The sequence below is a fragment of the Apis cerana genome, linkage group LG4 (genome assembly GCF_029169275.1).
Source record: "Apis cerana isolate GH-2021 linkage group LG4, AcerK_1.0, whole genome shotgun sequence".
NCBI classification, from domain to species: Eukaryota; Metazoa; Arthropoda; class Insecta; order Hymenoptera; family Apidae; genus Apis; species Apis cerana.
The window spans coordinates 2,642,945-2,663,949 of record NC_083855.1 but is presented as its reverse complement, the minus strand read 5'-3'; the positions used below and the strand labels follow the sequence as shown (position 1 = coordinate 2,663,949).

Below are 21,005 nucleotides of genomic sequence, written 5' to 3'. Positions count from 1 at the left end.
ATCAATGATAATATAATATAATAATTATTGAATGAAACATTCATAGCAATAGTTGATATTGAAGAAACCTGCATTCGATAAGTAAGAAATTTTGTCTTTTTGAAACATCTTATCGTTATGTTAATAAATAAAAAATAAGAAGATAGATATTTATTATTTTTTAAAAATTAGAGAAAATATATTTTTTAAACATTAAAAATCTTCATTGGAATTATTCTCAGGCATTAAAATAATTCAATTCTATTCTCCTTTTTTATCGACCAATGATATATAATGTATGAATCATTAAATATTAATAAATCAAGATTTAATACAATAAGAAAATATAGCTATTTATGAAAGATTTATAGATATTTACATATGAAAGTAGTATATATTATGTTTCTAGTTAAAATAGTCAAAAATAGCATCATGACATATAAAAGTAATGTGGCTTTTATGCAAAATTATATTTGTAACATTCAAAGAATTAAATTATAGGTTTTATTATATTTTAAAAATTAAATTTAATTTTTGTTTATACTAACAAAGAATATATAATATTCTTTGTTAAATATTTTAGAATCAAGTTAGTAATATTAAGAATTAAGTTGATTTTAATATTTTATATGAAAACATTTCGATATGAAAAATTTTAATCTTTATCGGAGTGCTTCGTATATTTGTCAATAGATTGTCAAATTTAGATTTTATTTTTTTAGATTGTACATGAAAAATGGTGTATTATTTCATATGAATTATATCTATATATTATTTATTTATATTTATATTGATTATTGTTACTCAATATATTGGGGTCCTTAACATAGTTAAATTAAAATGGACACTGAGAACACAATGAGAGTCCGACAATCACGATTTTACATACCTATTTACATCGTCCACTTCCAATACGTATGTTCGACACATATTTTTCAATAAAAAAAAATTTTTTTTAACAAATATTCGTTATACACTACTTTCATACAAATATTTATAATTAAATTACAAAAAATTAATTAAAACTGCGATAGATTTTATTATAAAATTGGACAAATGATCGATTTGTTATATACTGTTCAATTGTTATGTTAGAGTTCAATTGTTATGTTACTATACACTCAATAAAGATTAATTCAAAAAATATTTTTAATCATACCTTTCTTTCTGTTGCATTTGTTTCAGCATGATATCTGCAAGTGGATCGGCAGGTGGTCTTTCTCCAAGAAGTCTTTGTCGATCTAAATCACCCTGCATTTGTGCAAACGCATGTTCACCAATATTCACGGATGTTTCTAATTGCGCAGATAATTCTACACTTTCATCACCTATAAATAAATAAACGTAATATTGTAGCACATAACTCTTTTTTTAATAATTAAAATATATTATTTCTAATAATCGTTGTTGTTACCATGTAAAGCATGTTGAGGATTATCGATGATTCTAATTTGTCGATCAGGAAGTAAAGGTTCTCCATCCGTTCCACCTATATCGTTCGGTAGTTGCCAACACGCGTTATCTTGTTCTGCTAAATTTCTTGGGAAATAGAGTGGAAGAAGAACTTCGTAAATTCCAAGATCACACGGTTCCAATACAAGTACAATACATGTAACAGAATCGCCATATTGCTCTAGAAATCTTCTTATTGTTCCTATTATAATGAAATATAATTGGGGATTATTATCGTATACTTAATGGATTTAAAAATAATATTAATTTAATTAATTTACACTTACTTAGTGCAATATGTGCTCCCGCATCGGGAGGATAATTTCTTCGTACAGAATTAATTACAGGCAGCGCAATCGTGCGTAAACCAAGCTCTCGTGCTTTTTGTAAAACATTTCTAAAAACATGAGTAATATTTTTATATATGTATATTTAAATATTTTTATATATGTATATTTTATGTATATTTAAATATGCTTTATATTATTTATTATAAAATTTACCTATAGCAACAATGTAATGTATTTTGAGCTGCTGTTTGGTACTTTACATTGTATACTGGTCCTACAGTATGAATAATAAAGCGTGCTGGTAAACCATGAGCTTGTGTTACTCTTACTTCACCAGTTTTGCATTCTGTAGATAATTATTTACATTACATAATTCAATATTGATATAATTATTTTATTTTCAATTTTACTTTCTATTTTATAAACAATACCTTTGATTTCATTAAATATTTCCATCTTAAGTGCTGATCCAGCTCGAACAAATATTCTTTGGCACATAGGACTATTATCATCCATTGTTTCATTTGTGGAATTAACTACTGCATCCACTTGTAAAATAGAAATATCCCCAGTCCTAAAAAATAATAATATATAAAATAATAATAATAATAATAATATAACTTTCCGTAAATTAAATAAATCTTTGTAAAATTATTTTATAGCTTATACCATAACGCAAGCTTGTTATTAAGCGTTGGTTGACATGGAAAAGGACTTATAGTATGATGAGTTGGTTCTCCAATAGAATTGGAGTAGTCTGTGAATCGGTGTTGGACGGGAAAGTCGGACCATTTTTTCAATGCGCCCGTCTCCACCACATCCGGGGCAACACCCAAGGGTTCCATGAGCCTCATTCAGCTGAAAATAAAAAATATTCCATGTTATAAATAAAATACAAATTGCTTCTATACATACATATAACCTCACATTCTTCTGTCAACTAAAGTTTAAAATAACCCGATACAAATATTTCATATATTTCCTGAAACATCTATGAACCTCTTCATGCAATATTTCATCACTTTTCCACATCATTCATTCACGAATATCGAATTCGCTTTGTTATACTCTTTCGCGAAATGTCACGCTGACAGTTAAAGCGCATGCGCGTCATAGCGCTCGAAGTGACGCGAAATTCAAATCATATCAAACGCCACGTGTTTTATCGAAACAATATAAGAAACAAGATACCAACATTATACGTTTGAATCATAATAGAAATTAGACGATACTATATACGGATATATGGAACTATACGTGTGAAGGGAAAATTTAAATCGTAAGCAGTAAAGCAGTGAAGAAAAACGAGGTCGATAGATGGAATCTTCCCAAACTGAAGATGAAATAGTTGCTGACGCGCGGACTATCTCCGATATCGTAGAAACCTAAAAATAAATAGTGCCATCGATGAAAATCTGGGACACACCCCGGGCTAATGGGAACAGCGGACGCCCAAGGACGTAACCCCGATTGGGAGTTTCGAAAAACAACTTAATTCGTGGACGACCCGTGCCGTCCTCCTGTGCACATACAGTCACGTGTTATGCGTTAAAGCCCGTCTGTATTTGTCTCCCTCTACAACAGTGTTATGTGTGCGTTCGTTGTTGGACGTAGAATGTAGGCTTCCCTAATGGCAAGGAGACAGAACTTGGCGCCGTCTGTCCTGCTACGGAACTTATATCCTGACGACCTCATAAAGAAGGATCATCGACCTTCTTGTATATAGGTCCTCACAACCTTTTTTGAAAGGAAATTTATTCAACCACCTGAGGTTTCAGACATCAATGTTCGACAAGGGGTAGAAAATTATGTTGATTGGCAAAAGGATTTTTGAAAGGTAAGAATCTCCTTGAAGAAAATAATTGTATTTCAATTTTTATTCATTAATTTTCTAAATTTTATAATTTATTGTAAAACAATAAACAATAATTTTTCAAAAAACAGAACTTCAAATCATTAATTTTTCAAATATTTTCTAGAAAAAAAAACAATTGATGTAAATAGATGATAGACGAGGAGAGTTAAAAATTCAGAATCATCAAGATTCAATTCACAATTCATCAAGATTCATTTCTTATCGATCATTGTCTTTTTTTTCATCGAAACTTTCTATCGAAAGAAATTCGAGATATTATTTGCATAAATCCATTCGTTCAATTTATATTACAAGAAATATTGATAAAAGTAAAGAGGAGAAAGAAGAAGGAAATATCGTGAAAATATCGTATATATATATATCTATGTCTGATGTTTATTAATTTGTATTAATAGGTATATAGGAAAGCAGAAATAGGTTGTGCTTAAGCATTCATAATCTCGTATGAATACCGTTTTTATCAGGAACAGAAACAGAATTCGAGAGGCAAAGTAATCATCGTACAATGGAAAAAATTAGCATTTTTATGGAGGCACCGCGCGCAAGAGATACAAAACCTTGACGAATGTGGAGCAAAATGCTTCATCGATCCTATAAATGAATTCTGATGTTTACCCTGTAAAGTTCTCGAGCGCGCGCGTTAAGAACACATCCGGTTTAATCGATTTTAAAGGGAAACATTGTCTGCAAAGATCGAACCAGAACTACGTGTAGGGTCATGGCCATGTATTCTAGATATTCATTTCATAAAGTGGAACTTCAATACTTTTTAACAAACTTAATCATGTATAATGTGAAAAGTAATAAAGATAAAAAAGTTTCTTTCTTCTTTTTTTTTTTAATAAATAACGATGCAGATATATACTGAGCTTTCATTATTATTCCTGATATTTACTGAAAGTTATTTAATGTTGCAAGTTATTTAACGTTACAAGATTATAAACTTTGAAATATTTCTTGCGTAGAAAATAGCACTTTTGTATAACAAACGAGTACTCTGACGTTCTATTTCTTGGAAAGTTTTTAATTAAATTTAATTTCACCAAGGAGAATGAAAGGTCACTGACGTGAACTAGCAGCATCTTTTAATTAAATGAAACTATCAAACAAACTATAAACATACAAATATATATATAAAATAAAAATTTTTAAAATTCGTGAAATATGAAATATACATATAGTTTTGAAACGATTTTGAGAAATGCAAACATGTTGTTGCACTAAAACTGTTGCTGCTTTTGAAAGATCACTTCAAACTCGACTTGCCACGAAAGGGTTAATATTTCGATCTATTCCAAGCACAAAGGCAAATGGCGAAGAGTTAATCGGCCGTAAAGGACCCTCCACTTTTACCATCAACATCCTTGAAGATGCATTCGAAATGAAGCTTCACAACCAAAGTACTCTTCTCAACCTTGCCTATCTTTCTTTATTTCTAACAAACTTTCAGGCCATCAATCATTGAAAAAAAAAGAAAAATTCCTAAGACAGGAGAAAAGAGAGAGATAAAAATTTCCTTGCACCGAGACACAAAAGTGTTGCAAAGTTTTCTCACTTTTCCTTCCTTTTTTCCAACAATTTTACGCGACATCGCATCGATCGAACGAGTCGTACTCGGCTGTCTGATGCAGTTCTCGTTTCGTTCGAGGAAAACTTCCATCTCCTTTGTCCCTCCTTCTGCCCTGGAGACCTCCATTTCTACGGTTTCGTCTATCCTTGACGAAAGATAAAGCTATCTCCCGCTATGACCTAGATTAAACGATTATCGATAGAGGCTGTTTCCTCTTCTACCTCTACTCAAAAGCTCAACCCTTTAGTTGGTTCTGCGCGATTTTTATTCCTCTTTTATAATTCCATTCTTCAGGTGCAAGTCTTGTTTTCACCTTGCGTGACTATGATTTTTTGCTATTCAACTCAATATATAGAATCCTGCTAGAAGTTTAACCATATATTGGACAACTAAAATTGAAATATTGTCACGCTTTATTAATCATTCAAGTCGTTTATTGAATTCTATTCTATTTGATCGCTTAATTTGTGCTTAAACTTGTTGAACATTGTCTTTTTTTTTATTAAGTCATTTAATACAGTATTTTCTAATCTTTTCTTTTTGGATTAATTATGCATTTTGAAATTAATGAAGATTTTGCAGTATATCGTAACTTTTAGCACGAAAGTTATTGTTATTTGAAATAACAATACAATATTTGTTATATCTTTATTTATTTAACAATTTTTTTTAAATGTATCAATATAAAAATATTTATAAGTGTAATGAAAGATTCAATTATTGATTATCAATAAAATTGATTAATAATATAAATAATTAAAATATTGATTAATAATAATTATAAATGATTTATTTTACTATTTTTTTTTACTATTTTTGATTTATTATAATTGGTTATAATTATCATTTTTATTTTTATTTTAGCGAAATTTTAACAAAATCAGAATATACTTGAAATATTTTCGTAATATATTTATATTTCCACACAGCGCAACAATATTGAAAAATATTGGTTAACACAATTTCATTGTATATATTATTCAATCATGATACACAAATTTTATTAGATATCGTTAATATATTTGATCATAATAAGATTTCATATGAGGGTCGAAGTAATTATATGCAGATTATTTTCCGCTCAGATGATATTATATAAATTTTTGTTTGATTTAATAATTTTTACCTCGATGAGTGAGTTTTTGCTTTTTTGATGGAATGAAATGAAGTAAAATGTATCTTCGTTTCGGATAATTTCGGAAAAATTTAATTAGCCCCGAAGCTATACATTTTCCTCTCAATCTTAACTGCATCAAGCTCAAACGAGTTATTGGAAATTGCCATTACTCAACAAGGTTCGCGGAATAACGTATTCGGCGAAGAATCGATCGGGAACAATAAACGCAAATTAAGTTCAGAAAGAACACTCAAACCATACTTTCCTTTTAAATAATTTTTCAGATTCTTTCTATTCCGTAATTTCATCAATTTTAAATAAATTTTAAGTAAACCAATCAATAGAGTTTACTAAAAATAATTTTCTCAAAAACTTCTTTGATTTTTTAAGCATGATGAAATAAATATGGAATTAAATTCGATATTGCTTGAATAAATAAGGTTTCGTTTGACTGAAGAATATAACTTTATCAAACAAATGTTCATAAGACTTTTTGAATATATTTTTAACTATGTCAAATAGACTTGAATTTTCAAGTATTAATGAGAATTAAAATTAAATTTGACGAATATAATAATATATATGTATAAAATATATACAATTATCAGAATTATGATGTTATTTATAAACTGAGAGTTTTATTTTTTTAATTATATTATATAAAATTATAAATTAAATTATTTTATAAATAAAATTTCAGAAATCTAATTTCAATTATATGGAATAATTTCTTATAAAATTTTAATTTTAAAATTAAATTTTTTCATTTATAAATTATAAACGAAGAGAGATAAATAATATAAAACTTTAATAAAGAAGCGAATTGCAGAAAAATTTTTTAAAAATTCTTAAATAATTTAAATGATATTAATGCATTACATTATACTCAATTATATAATAACATTATTTTATTATATAATTTTTAAATAATAAAATTTAAAAAAATTAATTATTTCAAAGAAGATAGAAATTAGGTAAATTATTACTTATATATTATTTTATTTCAAAATATAATATAAAATGTGATATAAAAAATAAGCATAACTATTGTTAACTTTTATTAAAATAAGATTTTTTACAATCATCATTAGATGACTTAATGAATATGTTATAATTACATATGTTATTTACATATGTTATAAATAACATATGTAAATAATTAACATAATATTATTAAAATAATTGAATATAATAATATAATAAAATAATAAATATAATAAAATGTTTTTGTTTGTAAAAAAAACATATTAATTCTAAAAATACTGCACATTTTTAATAATTGCAAAAGCAGAAAATTTAAAATCAATCTCATCATTTTGATAGTTCAAAAAACATATTTCTCTCAATCCAACCAATCAAAACGTTTTTCTCAAAAAAATTTAGTTCTCCAATCGACAAAAAACGATAATAAATAATTTGATTGAAAATTTAGCCAATTAACAAAATCAAAACCGCGATACCGTGTGATTGCAAACAAGGCTTAATATTCGAGTACTCCAGCCCAGAATTGAAACCAATAATAAATTTAATTAAAATAAATCTAACCCAAAAATAAAATTTAATCAAACTCGTCGAATTGATGTAATTAAAACCTTAATATCATCCATTCTTCGATTATACCTACCTCCAACGAATTCAATCTTCCATTTTTCTTTGTTTTTCTCCATCTATAGAAAAATGGGAGAAGAGGAAGAAGAAGAAGACAAAAAAATAAATGAAACTAATGAATTAACAGTGAAACCATTGCTTGTTCCCATCCAGTTGACCGATCTCGATTACGCTCGCGTTGTAATTGGCCCTGTTTCCTACCTAGTCAAAAGGGAAACCAACCACGAAAGCCACCTCAAGGCTCGAACGAAGAGAGAGAGAGAGAGAGAGAGAGTAGGACTTTCATTCGCCGCGTGTCGCCAGGGCCGTTGCTTTTAGACGAGCTTTGTTTCCCCATACATACAGCCGCCCACCCAGTGTCCCGCAGCCGCCTTTCTATTAAACAACAAACGACCTCACACACGGCTCACCGGTCAATCGATGTTCCACATTCGAAGCAAGGTGAACATTTGCGAGCTATGCCCTTCTCGTTCTCCCTTATCGTAGCTTTCCGATGAAAATGCCTCGACAACTCGAAGAGAAACCAAATTTCCCGCACCTAAAGAAACATGGCCGATCATTGGATATATCAGTGTCTTTTAGAAGAGATTTCGATGAATTGGTGTCGAAATGGATTTTTCTTTTTTGATTATTTTGAAAAGAAAAATCGAATCTTCTTATTATATGATTATAAATAATATACGTTACGTTATATGGTTATTAATAATATATTATATTGTATATTATAAGACCATATGTATATTTATTTATGTTATATTTATAAAGAATATATAATATAAAAATTTATAATTTATGTTATTGATAGATATAAAAAATATATATATATTTCTTCTAGTTTTTAACTCTAAACTTTTTCTAAAATTGTGAAAAAATCAAAATATTTTGAGAATCTATAATTTTATTCAGATTCATAAAGTTTTAAAAAATAGAAAAAGATTTTGTATAAAAATTATGTTAGTTGCAAAATATTAATATTATATATACATCTGACACATTTTACACAAAATCATATATTTAAAAAAAAGAAAAAAAAAAGTAAATCAAAATTTATTTTAAACAAATACAAATATTTGTTATTTTATTATTATGTTATTTATTAATAATTTATGAAATAAAATTATTAAATTGAAGAACAATTGTAAAATTTTATAATAATAATTGATTCAAAATATTCAATAATACTAAAAATAGTATTAAAAATAAATAAAACATTTTTATGATAAATTTTAATACATATTTAATACATATACAATGTAAGTTCGATTGACATTGATCATCTTGAAAAGGATAAGAAATATTTTCAATTTATGTATGTAAGATAAGATAATAGAAATCTAAGAGTAGATAACAATTTTTTTAATCGAAACATAATATTTTAAGAATAAGAAATATATTTAATTCAGATAAGATAAGATAATAAATAAATAAAATAAAAATCGAAAGGAAAAAAATTATTTAATTTAGATACAATATCATAAAATTCAATTACATTCATGATCAACGAAAGAAAAAACACGATCAGCGTGTCATGGAAATAACAAGAAATAGCGGATGCATGTTTATGCCAATTTCGTCTGGTATGATACTCATCCCATTAATATTTTACGTTGACGCGTGATCTCGACCTATACAGATTTATATATGCAAATAATAATACCGTTTTCATCATGATATTCCTCGAATCGTGTAATTGCCTTTGGCTATGTTAGACACATATGTCTTTTACAATGTCTGCTCAGCTTTTACGAAAGATCATAGTCCTTTGATTTTTCTACTCGATTGCAATTATGTATGTAAAAGATACATAATTGCAATATGTCTTATTTTAAATATTACATACGTGGTGAATCGAATTTATCGAATTTAGAATCTTTATTTGGACGCATGCATGATTATTTTAGATATTGAATAATGTTGGATATTAAATATTGATGGAGATAATGTAGGAAATGCAAATATATTTTTAATTATCTTATGTCTTATTTTAAATTTCGAAATTTTTAGAATCTTTATTTATATGAATATTACATTATTTACATTATTTTGAATAATAAATTATATTAAGTGATCAATTTTGGAATTTTTTGATTTGGATTATAGAATTTCAGAATTTTTATTCGAAGGAGTATGTATTATTTTGAATATAAAATGACGAACGATTGCGAAGATTGCAAGATTGATATTCAAAAGAAATATGGATTGCCTCGTTAAATTATTTTTCCAATTTTTTCTCGATTACGATTTTCATATAAGAAATAACAAAGAATGAAATTATCAAATAATTTATAATATATATGCTGATGAATATCAGAAGAATATTAATTATTAACAATAACATTAAACGTTGACAATGAAAAAGAACTGAGAACCATAAATAATCAGCAATGTACGTATAGCATTGAGATAATCAATAGAAGAACCATTGTATTCCCTATTAACTTTATTATCATCTTCACAATTAATACAAATAATCTAAATAATAATATTCATTTAAAAAATCTTTATGAATATTTATCATTAACACATTGGAATAGCTCAAGGCAATTAAGAATAAAATTATCGAGAAATAAAAATAATTAAAAAAGCATTGATAAATAATAAACCAAAGATTATTAAAATCTTGGATATTATTCTCAGTATATTCTCAGTTTTTTAAAGCATGAAAAATTAAAATTAATATTACAATGAACTACAAGGATTGTAATTAACGGAAAATGTATATTTAATAAATGTTTGATAAAAAAAAATAAGTGATAATTTTTGCAATTTTGAGTTATCTGTATTGAATTATAATTAAAATTACAGTGAATTCCAATTCATTAAGAGATGAATAAAAATAATCCAGAATGCATCGACATATTGTATGTTTAAAAGAAAATATTGAACTCTTGCATAAATTTCCAATTATAACAGAATCAAAATTGATAGGAATATAAATAAACGAAAAACGTGTCAATAAATATTTGACAAATTAATATTTTTATATTTTAGTAATTTTCTCGATTCTCAATACAATTAATTTTGATTAAAGTTACAACAATTTCAATTTAAAAAATATAAAAATAACTCAGAAAACATCGATAAATAAAATAAATCGATAATATTCGATAAATAAAAGAATATTCTTAAATAAATAAATAAATATTTACAAAAAAATATCATTTATGATCTCGATGATTTTGTTTACCATGTTTAATTATTATTTTGAATAATATTATGAAAATTTTATTGGTTATTATTTATTAAAAATTATTAACAAAAATATTTCAATTTCATTAACAAAAAACAATTTATGTTAGTTTTAATCAGATTTATTGCTATAGACAATTAAGAGAGATAATCGAATTAAGAAAATTAGTCCAAATCTAATGCAAACCTTAAATCAGTATACATAACATATCATTAAAACATCAAGCTTGAAGGATAATATCTTTTTATAAATAATTATTTATTGAATATTGGACTTTTATGTAATTTTCCAATTAAAATAATAAAAAAAATTATAAAGGATGAAAAAAAACATCTAATTAAATGAAAGATAAATAAAATAAAATATTTAATAAACAAATAAATATTAAATCGCTGAATTCACAATTTCCAGTTAGAGAATAGTATGAATTACCAGAGATAAGAAGCGGCAATAGAATGAAGTGTCACGCGATCGGTTGTGTGCGACCGTATAGGTAGAGTTTAAAAGTGACAACGCTGACCCACGAAAGGGGTAATTGAATGTGTTAAGCGCGGTAGACGAATGCATAGAAGAAGCCTTTTCGATATGCAGTGTTCTGTAATGCGGGGCTTCCAAACAAATCCTTTGTGACCAGCTATTTCCGCCAATGAAGCTGAAAGCAGTTGGCTTGGGGAAAAAAAAAGAATATCAAGGGGAAAAGAGGATCTCCAGATTCCGCTTCGCTCGATCCATTAATTGCGTTATAGTGACCTAGATATATCGTCGAGTTTTTGGTTGGTATCTCGAAGGATGAAGATGTAATTAACTTTTGAGCAACTTGGAAATTAGAAATGTCAATTATCTTTCGCAATTGAAAGTATGTATGTATAAAGCTTTATTTTGTATGTAGATATTCATATATGATAATATATGAATATGATAATATATAATATATGTGAATATGATAATTTTGCAATAAATTAAAATAAAATACAAAAAATAAATTTAATAAGTGTGTATTTAATGTTATTTTTATTTATTTAAATTAATTCTGAATATGATTCGAAATAAAATTAAAATCAAAATTGAGTCAAAATTTAATCATTTTTGAAAAAGTTTGAAGATTTATTTTACTATTAAACTAATATTTTGAAACTTTACAAAACTTCATAAATTTATCTTATTTTTATTTAAAATTGTAACTATGATTTATAAATTATTAAATTATTAAAATATTGTGTAAATATTAAAAGTTATATAATAAGATAACTGATAATAAAATAACTCATTTCTTTTTTTTTAATTTTTATCAATTGTATTTTTTTGATAATTGAATAAACTGATTAAAAATAAACATATGACTAGAAAGAAATTTTTCAAAAAAGAAATCCACGTTCTTAAAAATTATATTTCTCATATGGTATAAAAATTATATTTCTCAAAAACGATTTTGAAAATAAGATTTTTGTTATATTGAAAGAATTCTATCCCGAAAGATAGATTAGAATTACAGCGGATGTTAGAACTCGAGATATCCGACAGAATCAATCTTAAAATGGTCGTGCCATCTTAAAATGCAAAATAGATAAGAACTATTCGGAATGCCGAAACCAATTTCTTGAAAAGTTTTACGATTAAAAATAAAACTCCATGCTTTACAAAACTGAAATGCTTTACAAAATGATAAATACAAAATGATGAAAGCATGTCAAAAGAGTACAATAAGAAAGAAAATGAAACTTTGAAGATGAAGACTCCTCCTTATATTATTTTAGTGAAATTAATTATATATATAATTAGAAATTTTGAAAGCCATTATTAACAATATATTTTTTGGAAAAAATTTATTCTCTAAATTGATGTAATTTAATTGAATGAAATTTATAATCTATTCAAAGTTTTATCGCTAAACATTTTTTAAGATATGCTTATTTATTATTATTAACTTATATATATTAACTTATATTAACTTATAATAATATATATTATATTATTAATTTATATATAACTTATATAAGATATGTTTATTATTAACTTCAAATTAATATCAATTTTAATTTTTTTTATGCATTTTTAATTGTATTTTCATATTATATTCTATGTACATTCTAATAAGATTCTTAATTACTAAGACTTATTTATTTCAATTCCAAATGAAAGCACTACTCTTCATTCTCCATACTTTTAAATTTTCTTTTTATTTTCTTTTTTTATATTTTATGTGATTTTCAATAAACTTCTTTCTCCTAAATAATATAAATAATATAAAATAATATAAAATTATTTCTAATATTTTTGATATATTACAGAATTATTTAAGAACACATTAATTATTGTACTATGATTGTTTTACAATAATTTAATTGTATTTCTATACGAACTATAAGAATTGAAATTCAAGAATTATTAAAATGATTAAAAGAATTTTTAAGAATTTTTTTTATTTCTATAGATTTTTTAAAGGAACGAAAACATAGGTATCTTTTCATCTATACTAAATTTAGTATATATTTTGATGAACGAAAATTGAAAAATGTTGACGTGTCAGAGCAAAGAGCTCTTGACACGATACTTTGTTCTTTCATTAGAAGTAAAGAATCATGATGGCGTGCCTGTCGAGAGTAGAGCATCTTATCGATTAAGTATCTTACATTGTCGGTCGATTGTTGGCCGCGATTGCAATGAATTCGCGATTCACAATTGTAACTGAGAAGCGAGAGTGTCAAGCCAAAAATCAATCAACCCTATCAAATATTATATGTTTCTATATACAGCATCTAGAAAACCAAATTGACAGAAAACTGTATTCAATTTTCTGATTTTAAATGAAAAAATCTTTACTAGTATCAAGAGGAATTACTTGTTTTTTTCCAATTTATCTTTTTTAGATCGACATGTGATATCATCATGAATGAATTTTGATGATTTTTAAATACTTTATAGAGAACAAGATTTTAAACAATTTTTTTTTATATATTATATATATATATATATAAATGTCGGTTAGTTTTCGAGATAAAAAGTCATGCTACGATATTGAATTCTAGACATTACTATATATCATGGTCAGCATTCAAAATGTGTCTTACTTTGCTATTTATCAGTGTCATCTCGATTACATAAAGATTATTTTATATTTTATTTTTGAGATCTGAATCTCAAATTGTCAATGGCAAAAATTAACATAAAATTGTGATGATTTCGGCGGAATGTCTTTGATATTAGTATCTATTTTTTTGCAAATTTTATAATAATTTCGAAAATTGTATAATATAAATAAAAAGAAATTATTCTTATCCTCTATAATTTAAAAATCATTAAAATCTGTGAAGTCATTCATAGATATATTTATTTTTTTCTTGTTTTTAATAAAGATCTACAAATTAAATAAATTCGATATAATATATTATTGTTACATAACTGCAATTAATTTTCAAATAGTAGAACATTATTGTTTTATGTATTTGTTTATTATGATTAAATTCAATTGTTATTTAATACACATAATTTTCTGCAATAAATTAAATATCAAACTTTATAAATATATAAATGGCGAAATTCAGATATTTATAAAAATATTAGGATATTTATTTAGTTAAGAAAAGTAAAACAGTAATTTTTTATAAAAATTAAATATTGTATTTTATATTCTATTTTTTTCTAGGACACATTTTAAGTATTTTAACATGTCAAAAATTATCTTTTGTTTCATAATTTATTCTTATTTTAGACGAATTTATCATTTTTCTTTAATACGTATTATTATTTTTTACATATTCCATTGTTCAAAATAATATTACGTATGAATAATAATAGAACTTACTACACAAAATTCGTTATCTTAGTTTGATAACATATATAAGATGTTAACAATTCTTATATTATTAATATAATTCAGAAAATCGATTTTTAAAGGTCATATACCTTTAGAAATTATAAGAAATATAAAAATTGATATATAAAAATATTGATTTATTAAATTATAAACATTAAATTAAATAAAATGACAAGTATGACAAATATAAAGTTGTCTTACTTTAGCTATATATATAATTTTGTCTTATGCAAATTTTAATTATTTATAACTGTATAAGTTGATAAGTTGATAAATAATCCTCAATATTCTTGTATACTAAGGAGTATTATATTTATATTCTAGAATCTTTTATTATATTAATATCCTATATTTGCAATGCGTTCAAATTATTCTTGTAAAATTAATTTTCCTTTGGCTTATTTTGAATGCTCAGAAAATAAAAAATAAATTCAATTAAATTGTAATAAACAAATATATAGGTAAACCATGATTATATTAATATTAATTCAAATATTAATTCAAATATTAGTTACTTATAAATATATAAGTATAAGCCTCTTATATATAATCTTGAATATAATCTTGACAAAAATAATAAATATTATTTAAATCATTGTATTATTTGTATTATTGTATTATTTTTTAAATTTATCTATTACAAAATAAAAGAATATGAAAATTCATAAGCTTTGATAAAAGTTTTGCAAATAGATAAAATGTGTAATAAAAAAAAAGTATTATATTTTATAAATAAATCCTTTTTAGAATCCTTGTTGCTTCAAATTCTAAACTATATTGATGTAACTATCATCAATTAATAATTGTGCATTAATCATTGTAAACTATATCACATCTTCCTAATATGGAGAAAAGAGAGGAAGAGAGAAAATTTATCGAGTGAAAAAAGAATTTATTTATTTATAATATTTAAAAATGTTAGAAATATAAAAAGAGCGTTTGAAGTTGAGAAAATATATAAATGAATTTTTAATCCATAAATAGTTAAAAAAGCAGAAAAAAAAAGAAAAAGAAACTATGTTTATTTAATAGATAAAATTTGCAATCTTGGATTCTATTAATTAAAAAAGAGCATTAATAATTCAATCATTAAAGCATACACTGTATTTACATCCAAATCTGGTTTTAAAGTATATTAACTTTCTATTATTCATTGCTCTAATTATCGAAATATGTTTCTTATTCATAACATATTGTTCAATTTATCAATATTATTACTGACTCATGATAAATTAATACAAGCAGAATAGAAATTTTGATGCAATATGCAAAAAAAAAAAAAAAACAAGATCAAAGTATTAAAATCGATTTTAAACATTCTAAAATCTTTTTAGAAATACTTACTTTTCATTCAAGATACACAATGTCGACAACTTTGAAGAGAAAACAATTTCACTTAAACGATAAACTTCAGTAAGTAAAATACACAAAGAAATAACTTTTTTCCTTATCGGTCCCCGTTTCAACAACAGACCGTTCGATTTCACTTTTGCTTAAGTATAAACGTTGGAAATTTCCCGAAACTTATCAAAAGGTGGCAAGCCATGCATCGATGTTGGCTTATCTGGCAAAAGGAGCGGCGGATTCGGTTAACATCGTTGATCGTTTGATTCCATGTCGTTTGCGCCGCGATAAAGAAGATCACCTCCTCTTTCATTCCATGCTATGGGCCAAGGTGTGTGTGTGATTTTTATTGGCCCCAAAGGGGAAATTTTTTCCCATCCAATGGTGATCTGCCTTCCAGGTCACTGTTCCCATCACGCGGAATAAATAGAAGAAAATTTGCATAGAGAAAAGAATCCTCTGGGACAGGTGATGACATTAATCCTTGAAGGTTTTGAACTTTTAGAAGGTTTAAGGTCAACTTAAGAAAGTATAGATTGAAAAAGTCGTAGAACTTTTTATTTCTTTTGTTTGAAGTTTGTTTCAAGTACAGAGTTTTTGAAATTATGGTAGATGGAAGTGGCCAGGTGACGATTCTATGCGTAAAAATAAGTTTAAAAAAAAATACTTAATAATATTTTTTTCCTTTTATTTTTAATGTGAAATTTAAGAAATATTTTTAAGTATTAACGAAATTTTCCGATCAAATGACTAAATGACATTAAAATTTCACAAGAATATATAAAAAAAAGAAAAAGAAATAAAACAAATTCAGTATCTAATTTGTATGAAATAATTAAATGTGATTACAAAAGTACTTAGTATATTATTAATCTCCTATAAGAGTTTCTTCTTAAAAAAAAAAAAAACTAATGTTCCAAATTCTATGAATATTTTTTTCGATTTTTCCTTATATATGTGCCAGAATTAATCGTTATAAAGATAATATCGTTATAAGGAATAATCGTCAGCAGAATTAATCGTTATAAAGGAAATTGAGAAGAGAATCGATGTTTTTAATTGATCCGGAAGCGAGGATATGTCGATCGAAAGTAAAATTGCGGATAGCAAATTTTCGACGATAAAATGTCATCTCGTTTCTTATTTTTCGCGGATAATTAGCATTCTTGCGAGAAAAAGTTGTTAAACGAATTATCCCAGTTAGGTCGTGTTGATGGGAGAGAGCGCGGAATTTCCAGCTTTTCGTTTCGGATATTCATTAAATCGAGAGGATTTACACGTAAAGATGTGAAATATTGTGTTTATTATCTTTCGTGAATTGGATTCAGTGAAAAAACAGAATAATAATCTTTTATTTCTTTAATTCATTATTTTTTTCAAGAGTGCTTGTTTTGTAAAGAAGATATTAATTATTTAATAAGTAAAAATTAAAAATATTATTATATTATTTATATACAACAATGAATATGAAAGAGTTAATATAGATTAGCATTCTTACTCAGTATTGGTTTAACAATGATATTTAATCTTAATATATTAAAAAAGATTTAACTAGTTTCAATTATAATAAGTATATAATTATATAAATATTGCCTTTCGAGGCAATGATGAGATATTTCGAAGGAATATAAAAAAAGTTTAAAAAAGAAGAGTCTTTTTTTATTATTTTCCGGAAAATATAAAGAATTGTTTCTTTAAAGTTAATAACGTAATATTATTTAAACTATAGATTATTATAAAAATAACTAATATATAAAAATATATATAGTTATACATATTAATTAATTTTATAGAAATAAAAATATGAGAATGTACATATATTTAATATGTATACATATTAAAACAGGAAAGCATTAATTATATAATATAATGTAATATATGTAATATAACGTATAATGTAATATAATAAATATAATGTAAGCATATAGATTTACAAAATCTGATATTACATTCTGATTAGAAGTTATAAAGGGAAAAAAGCTAACTGGAAACAGAATAACATAACGTGACTGCTACGCCGCCTACCGGAATGAGATTATATTAAGATATATATTATTACATACTACATATAATAAGATTCATTCTTACGCAGCGATAAATTGTTATTTTTTGATAGTCACGATATTAAATGCCATAACACTTTTATTGTCGTCACATTATTGTAATTATTAATTTTAATTTTAATATGACATTTTTAATATGTCACGACGAAAACCATTTAGTTGTGAAAACGTATCTTAATATAGATATCTCAATAGACAGCGTAACAATTGCATGTTATTCTCTTTCCAGTTAACTTTTCCCCTTTTATTATTTCCAATCAATATGTGACGTCAAATTCTGTAAATGTAGAGTTTATTGTCTGGTAATCCTGCATACAAATTATAACAGGTCTCGAAACCAGTTTATCAAGTATAAATCCATTTTTGATATTAAATATAAAATGTTGTTCATAAGTTTTATTTCTTTTGCTAATAAATTTGATTAATTAATTTGTGTGTTTCGTCTCTGTAATTTTCTAAAGAAAATAAATCTAAAAAATATTTCATAATTGAAAAATATTATTCATATGTATTATTCATTTTTATAGATATCTTCCATAAAATTTTCACCCATTCTGAGGTAATCATTTCGAATAATTTCACAATCGATCAGAAAATTTACAACGATTGAAGCAATGATTGATCACGGTTCAACAAATCAGTTGAAGACTCACAGAGAGTCAGTGAACGACGCAGAATCAAGATCTCGGTTAGGTTGTGCTAACAGTTGGTCGAGGATCGATTATCGATCAAATATTAGCTAATTCATTGGTGTTATCTCCGCGCAAACGATTTGTCAACGAAGGTTCCGAGTATTGATAACGCTCTTCAAACAATCATTCGTCTCGATAATTTCTCGAGTACTATACAGTTGATTGTTCAATTTAATCACGTGAAAACTTGAAACGATCGTTTTAATACTTCGAGAAAATTTAACTGATTTTCAAATATTTTAAATCTTTCTCTATCGATCTATTTTATTTAATAACTTTTTATCATTTTTATCTACTATTTTAAAATTATCAATACAATTTTTTATTCAATATTTCTTCGAATTGTAACTCATTTTTATTACAGTTAAACAAGAAAACTTTTCTATAATATTTTTATACTATTCTATACTATTTTATACTATTTCTATACTATTTTATATTTCTATACTATTTTAAAATTATCAATACAATTTTTTATTCAATATTTCTTCGAATTGTAACTCATTTTTATTACAGTTAAACAAGAAAACTTTTCTATAATATTTTTATAAATAATAATGTTATAATAATAAAATATTACAATTTAACAGTATTAAAATTAGTAAATGATAAAACTTCTAATAAAATTTTGTATAAAAATAATTCCAATTATTTTGTTTAATATTTATTTTTCTATGTTATTTTCTAGTATTTTAAAATGGTATTTTTCAATAAAAAAAATTTTGTTTTTCGATAAAAAAAATAGAAATTCAAGAAAATAAAAAAAAAGAATTATGATTATTTTTTTAAATAATTAAACGATCTAAAAATTTTCTTATCATTCTATTATACTTTTATAAAAATAAATATTATAATAGTGAAATATTGCAATATTTATTTCTATATTAAAATAAATGCTAAAAGATTTTTTAATGAAACGTTTATGTAAAAATAATTCTAATTAAAAATAATAACTTAGTTTATGTATATAATTTCTTAAAACTTTTTATATAACCGTTCATGCGTAATATTTACTTGATATAAATTAATATAGAAATAAATATTTATTACTATAATTATAATTAATTCTTTGGTATTTTATTTGATTAATAATTAAATACCCAGTATCAATTGATAATTAAATAAAATTCAAATATAAAATATATAATTTTAAGTATATTGTTATTATATTATATATTTCATATTATTGTTATAAGCATGACAATTATAATGTCGAACGTCATAGTCAATATAAACCACGGTAGAGATGACAACATTGGCCGTCATTGAAATTAGATATATCGATAAAATGAGGTTTGATATCGATCATGAATCAGAACGTACATATTGTCCTCCTCGAGAATATCTTATAATAAACGAATTAACATTGTAAAAATAAATCCAAATTGAATTAAATTATTCAAATTAAATTTTGAATTGTATATTGTATGTGCAAATAAAATTACTGTAGAAGAATGAGTGACAAACAAAATATTTACTTCATTGTTATTTTATTGTTATACTTCACAATTATTAAGAAAACATAAAAATCACTAAAATATTTAAAAAAAATAAATTTTAAGAGGGATAAATTTTTACAAATTTGTATTTGTAGAATATAAAATAATGTCAACATTTTATTTGATAATTTTCTTTTAGTATCTATTTGATATATCAAGAAATAAGATTATAACTTTACAAGATACTTATATAATCTTAACACGTAATTTTGTAGAATTGATCGTATTAGGAAATCGATTCTACGTATTTATTATATGCTATATTTAATCTTTGTTAAAATTAATTTAAAATATGTTTAAAAAATCTTAATCTTTAATGCCATTGAAAAATTACGAGAAAATCGGTTCTATCTTATCCGGTTATCCAATTAATAAATGATGTCAATTTCTTTATTTTTATCTAATAAGAAAATTTCTTTAAAAACTGTATATCGATTTTATCAATTTTATTTTATTTTTAAAATAATTATAATGTAATCACAACGTAATTATTTAAGGCTATTATCTTTAA

General features: G+C 24.6%; 1 protein-coding gene across 1 annotated transcript in view; it reads right to left on the bottom strand.

The window, feature by feature from the left end:
- Positions 1 to 21,005, bottom strand: part of LOC108000089 (protein GDAP2 homolog) — an 89,855-nt gene that overhangs the window by 37,370 nt on the left and 31,480 nt on the right. The window contains exons 2-7 of the mRNA XM_017060256.3: positions 2,391 to 2,579; positions 2,153 to 2,295; positions 1,935 to 2,067; positions 1,719 to 1,828; positions 1,394 to 1,633; positions 1,139 to 1,307 (exon numbers count right to left, since the gene is read on the bottom strand). Of these exons, the coding sequence (XP_016915745.1) occupies positions 1,139 to 1,307; positions 1,394 to 1,633; positions 1,719 to 1,828; positions 1,935 to 2,067; positions 2,153 to 2,295; positions 2,391 to 2,575 (980 nt within the window). The 5' untranslated portion in view covers positions 2,576 to 2,579. The remainder of the gene's footprint in view (positions 1 to 1,138; positions 1,308 to 1,393; positions 1,634 to 1,718; positions 1,829 to 1,934; positions 2,068 to 2,152; positions 2,296 to 2,390; positions 2,580 to 21,005) is intronic.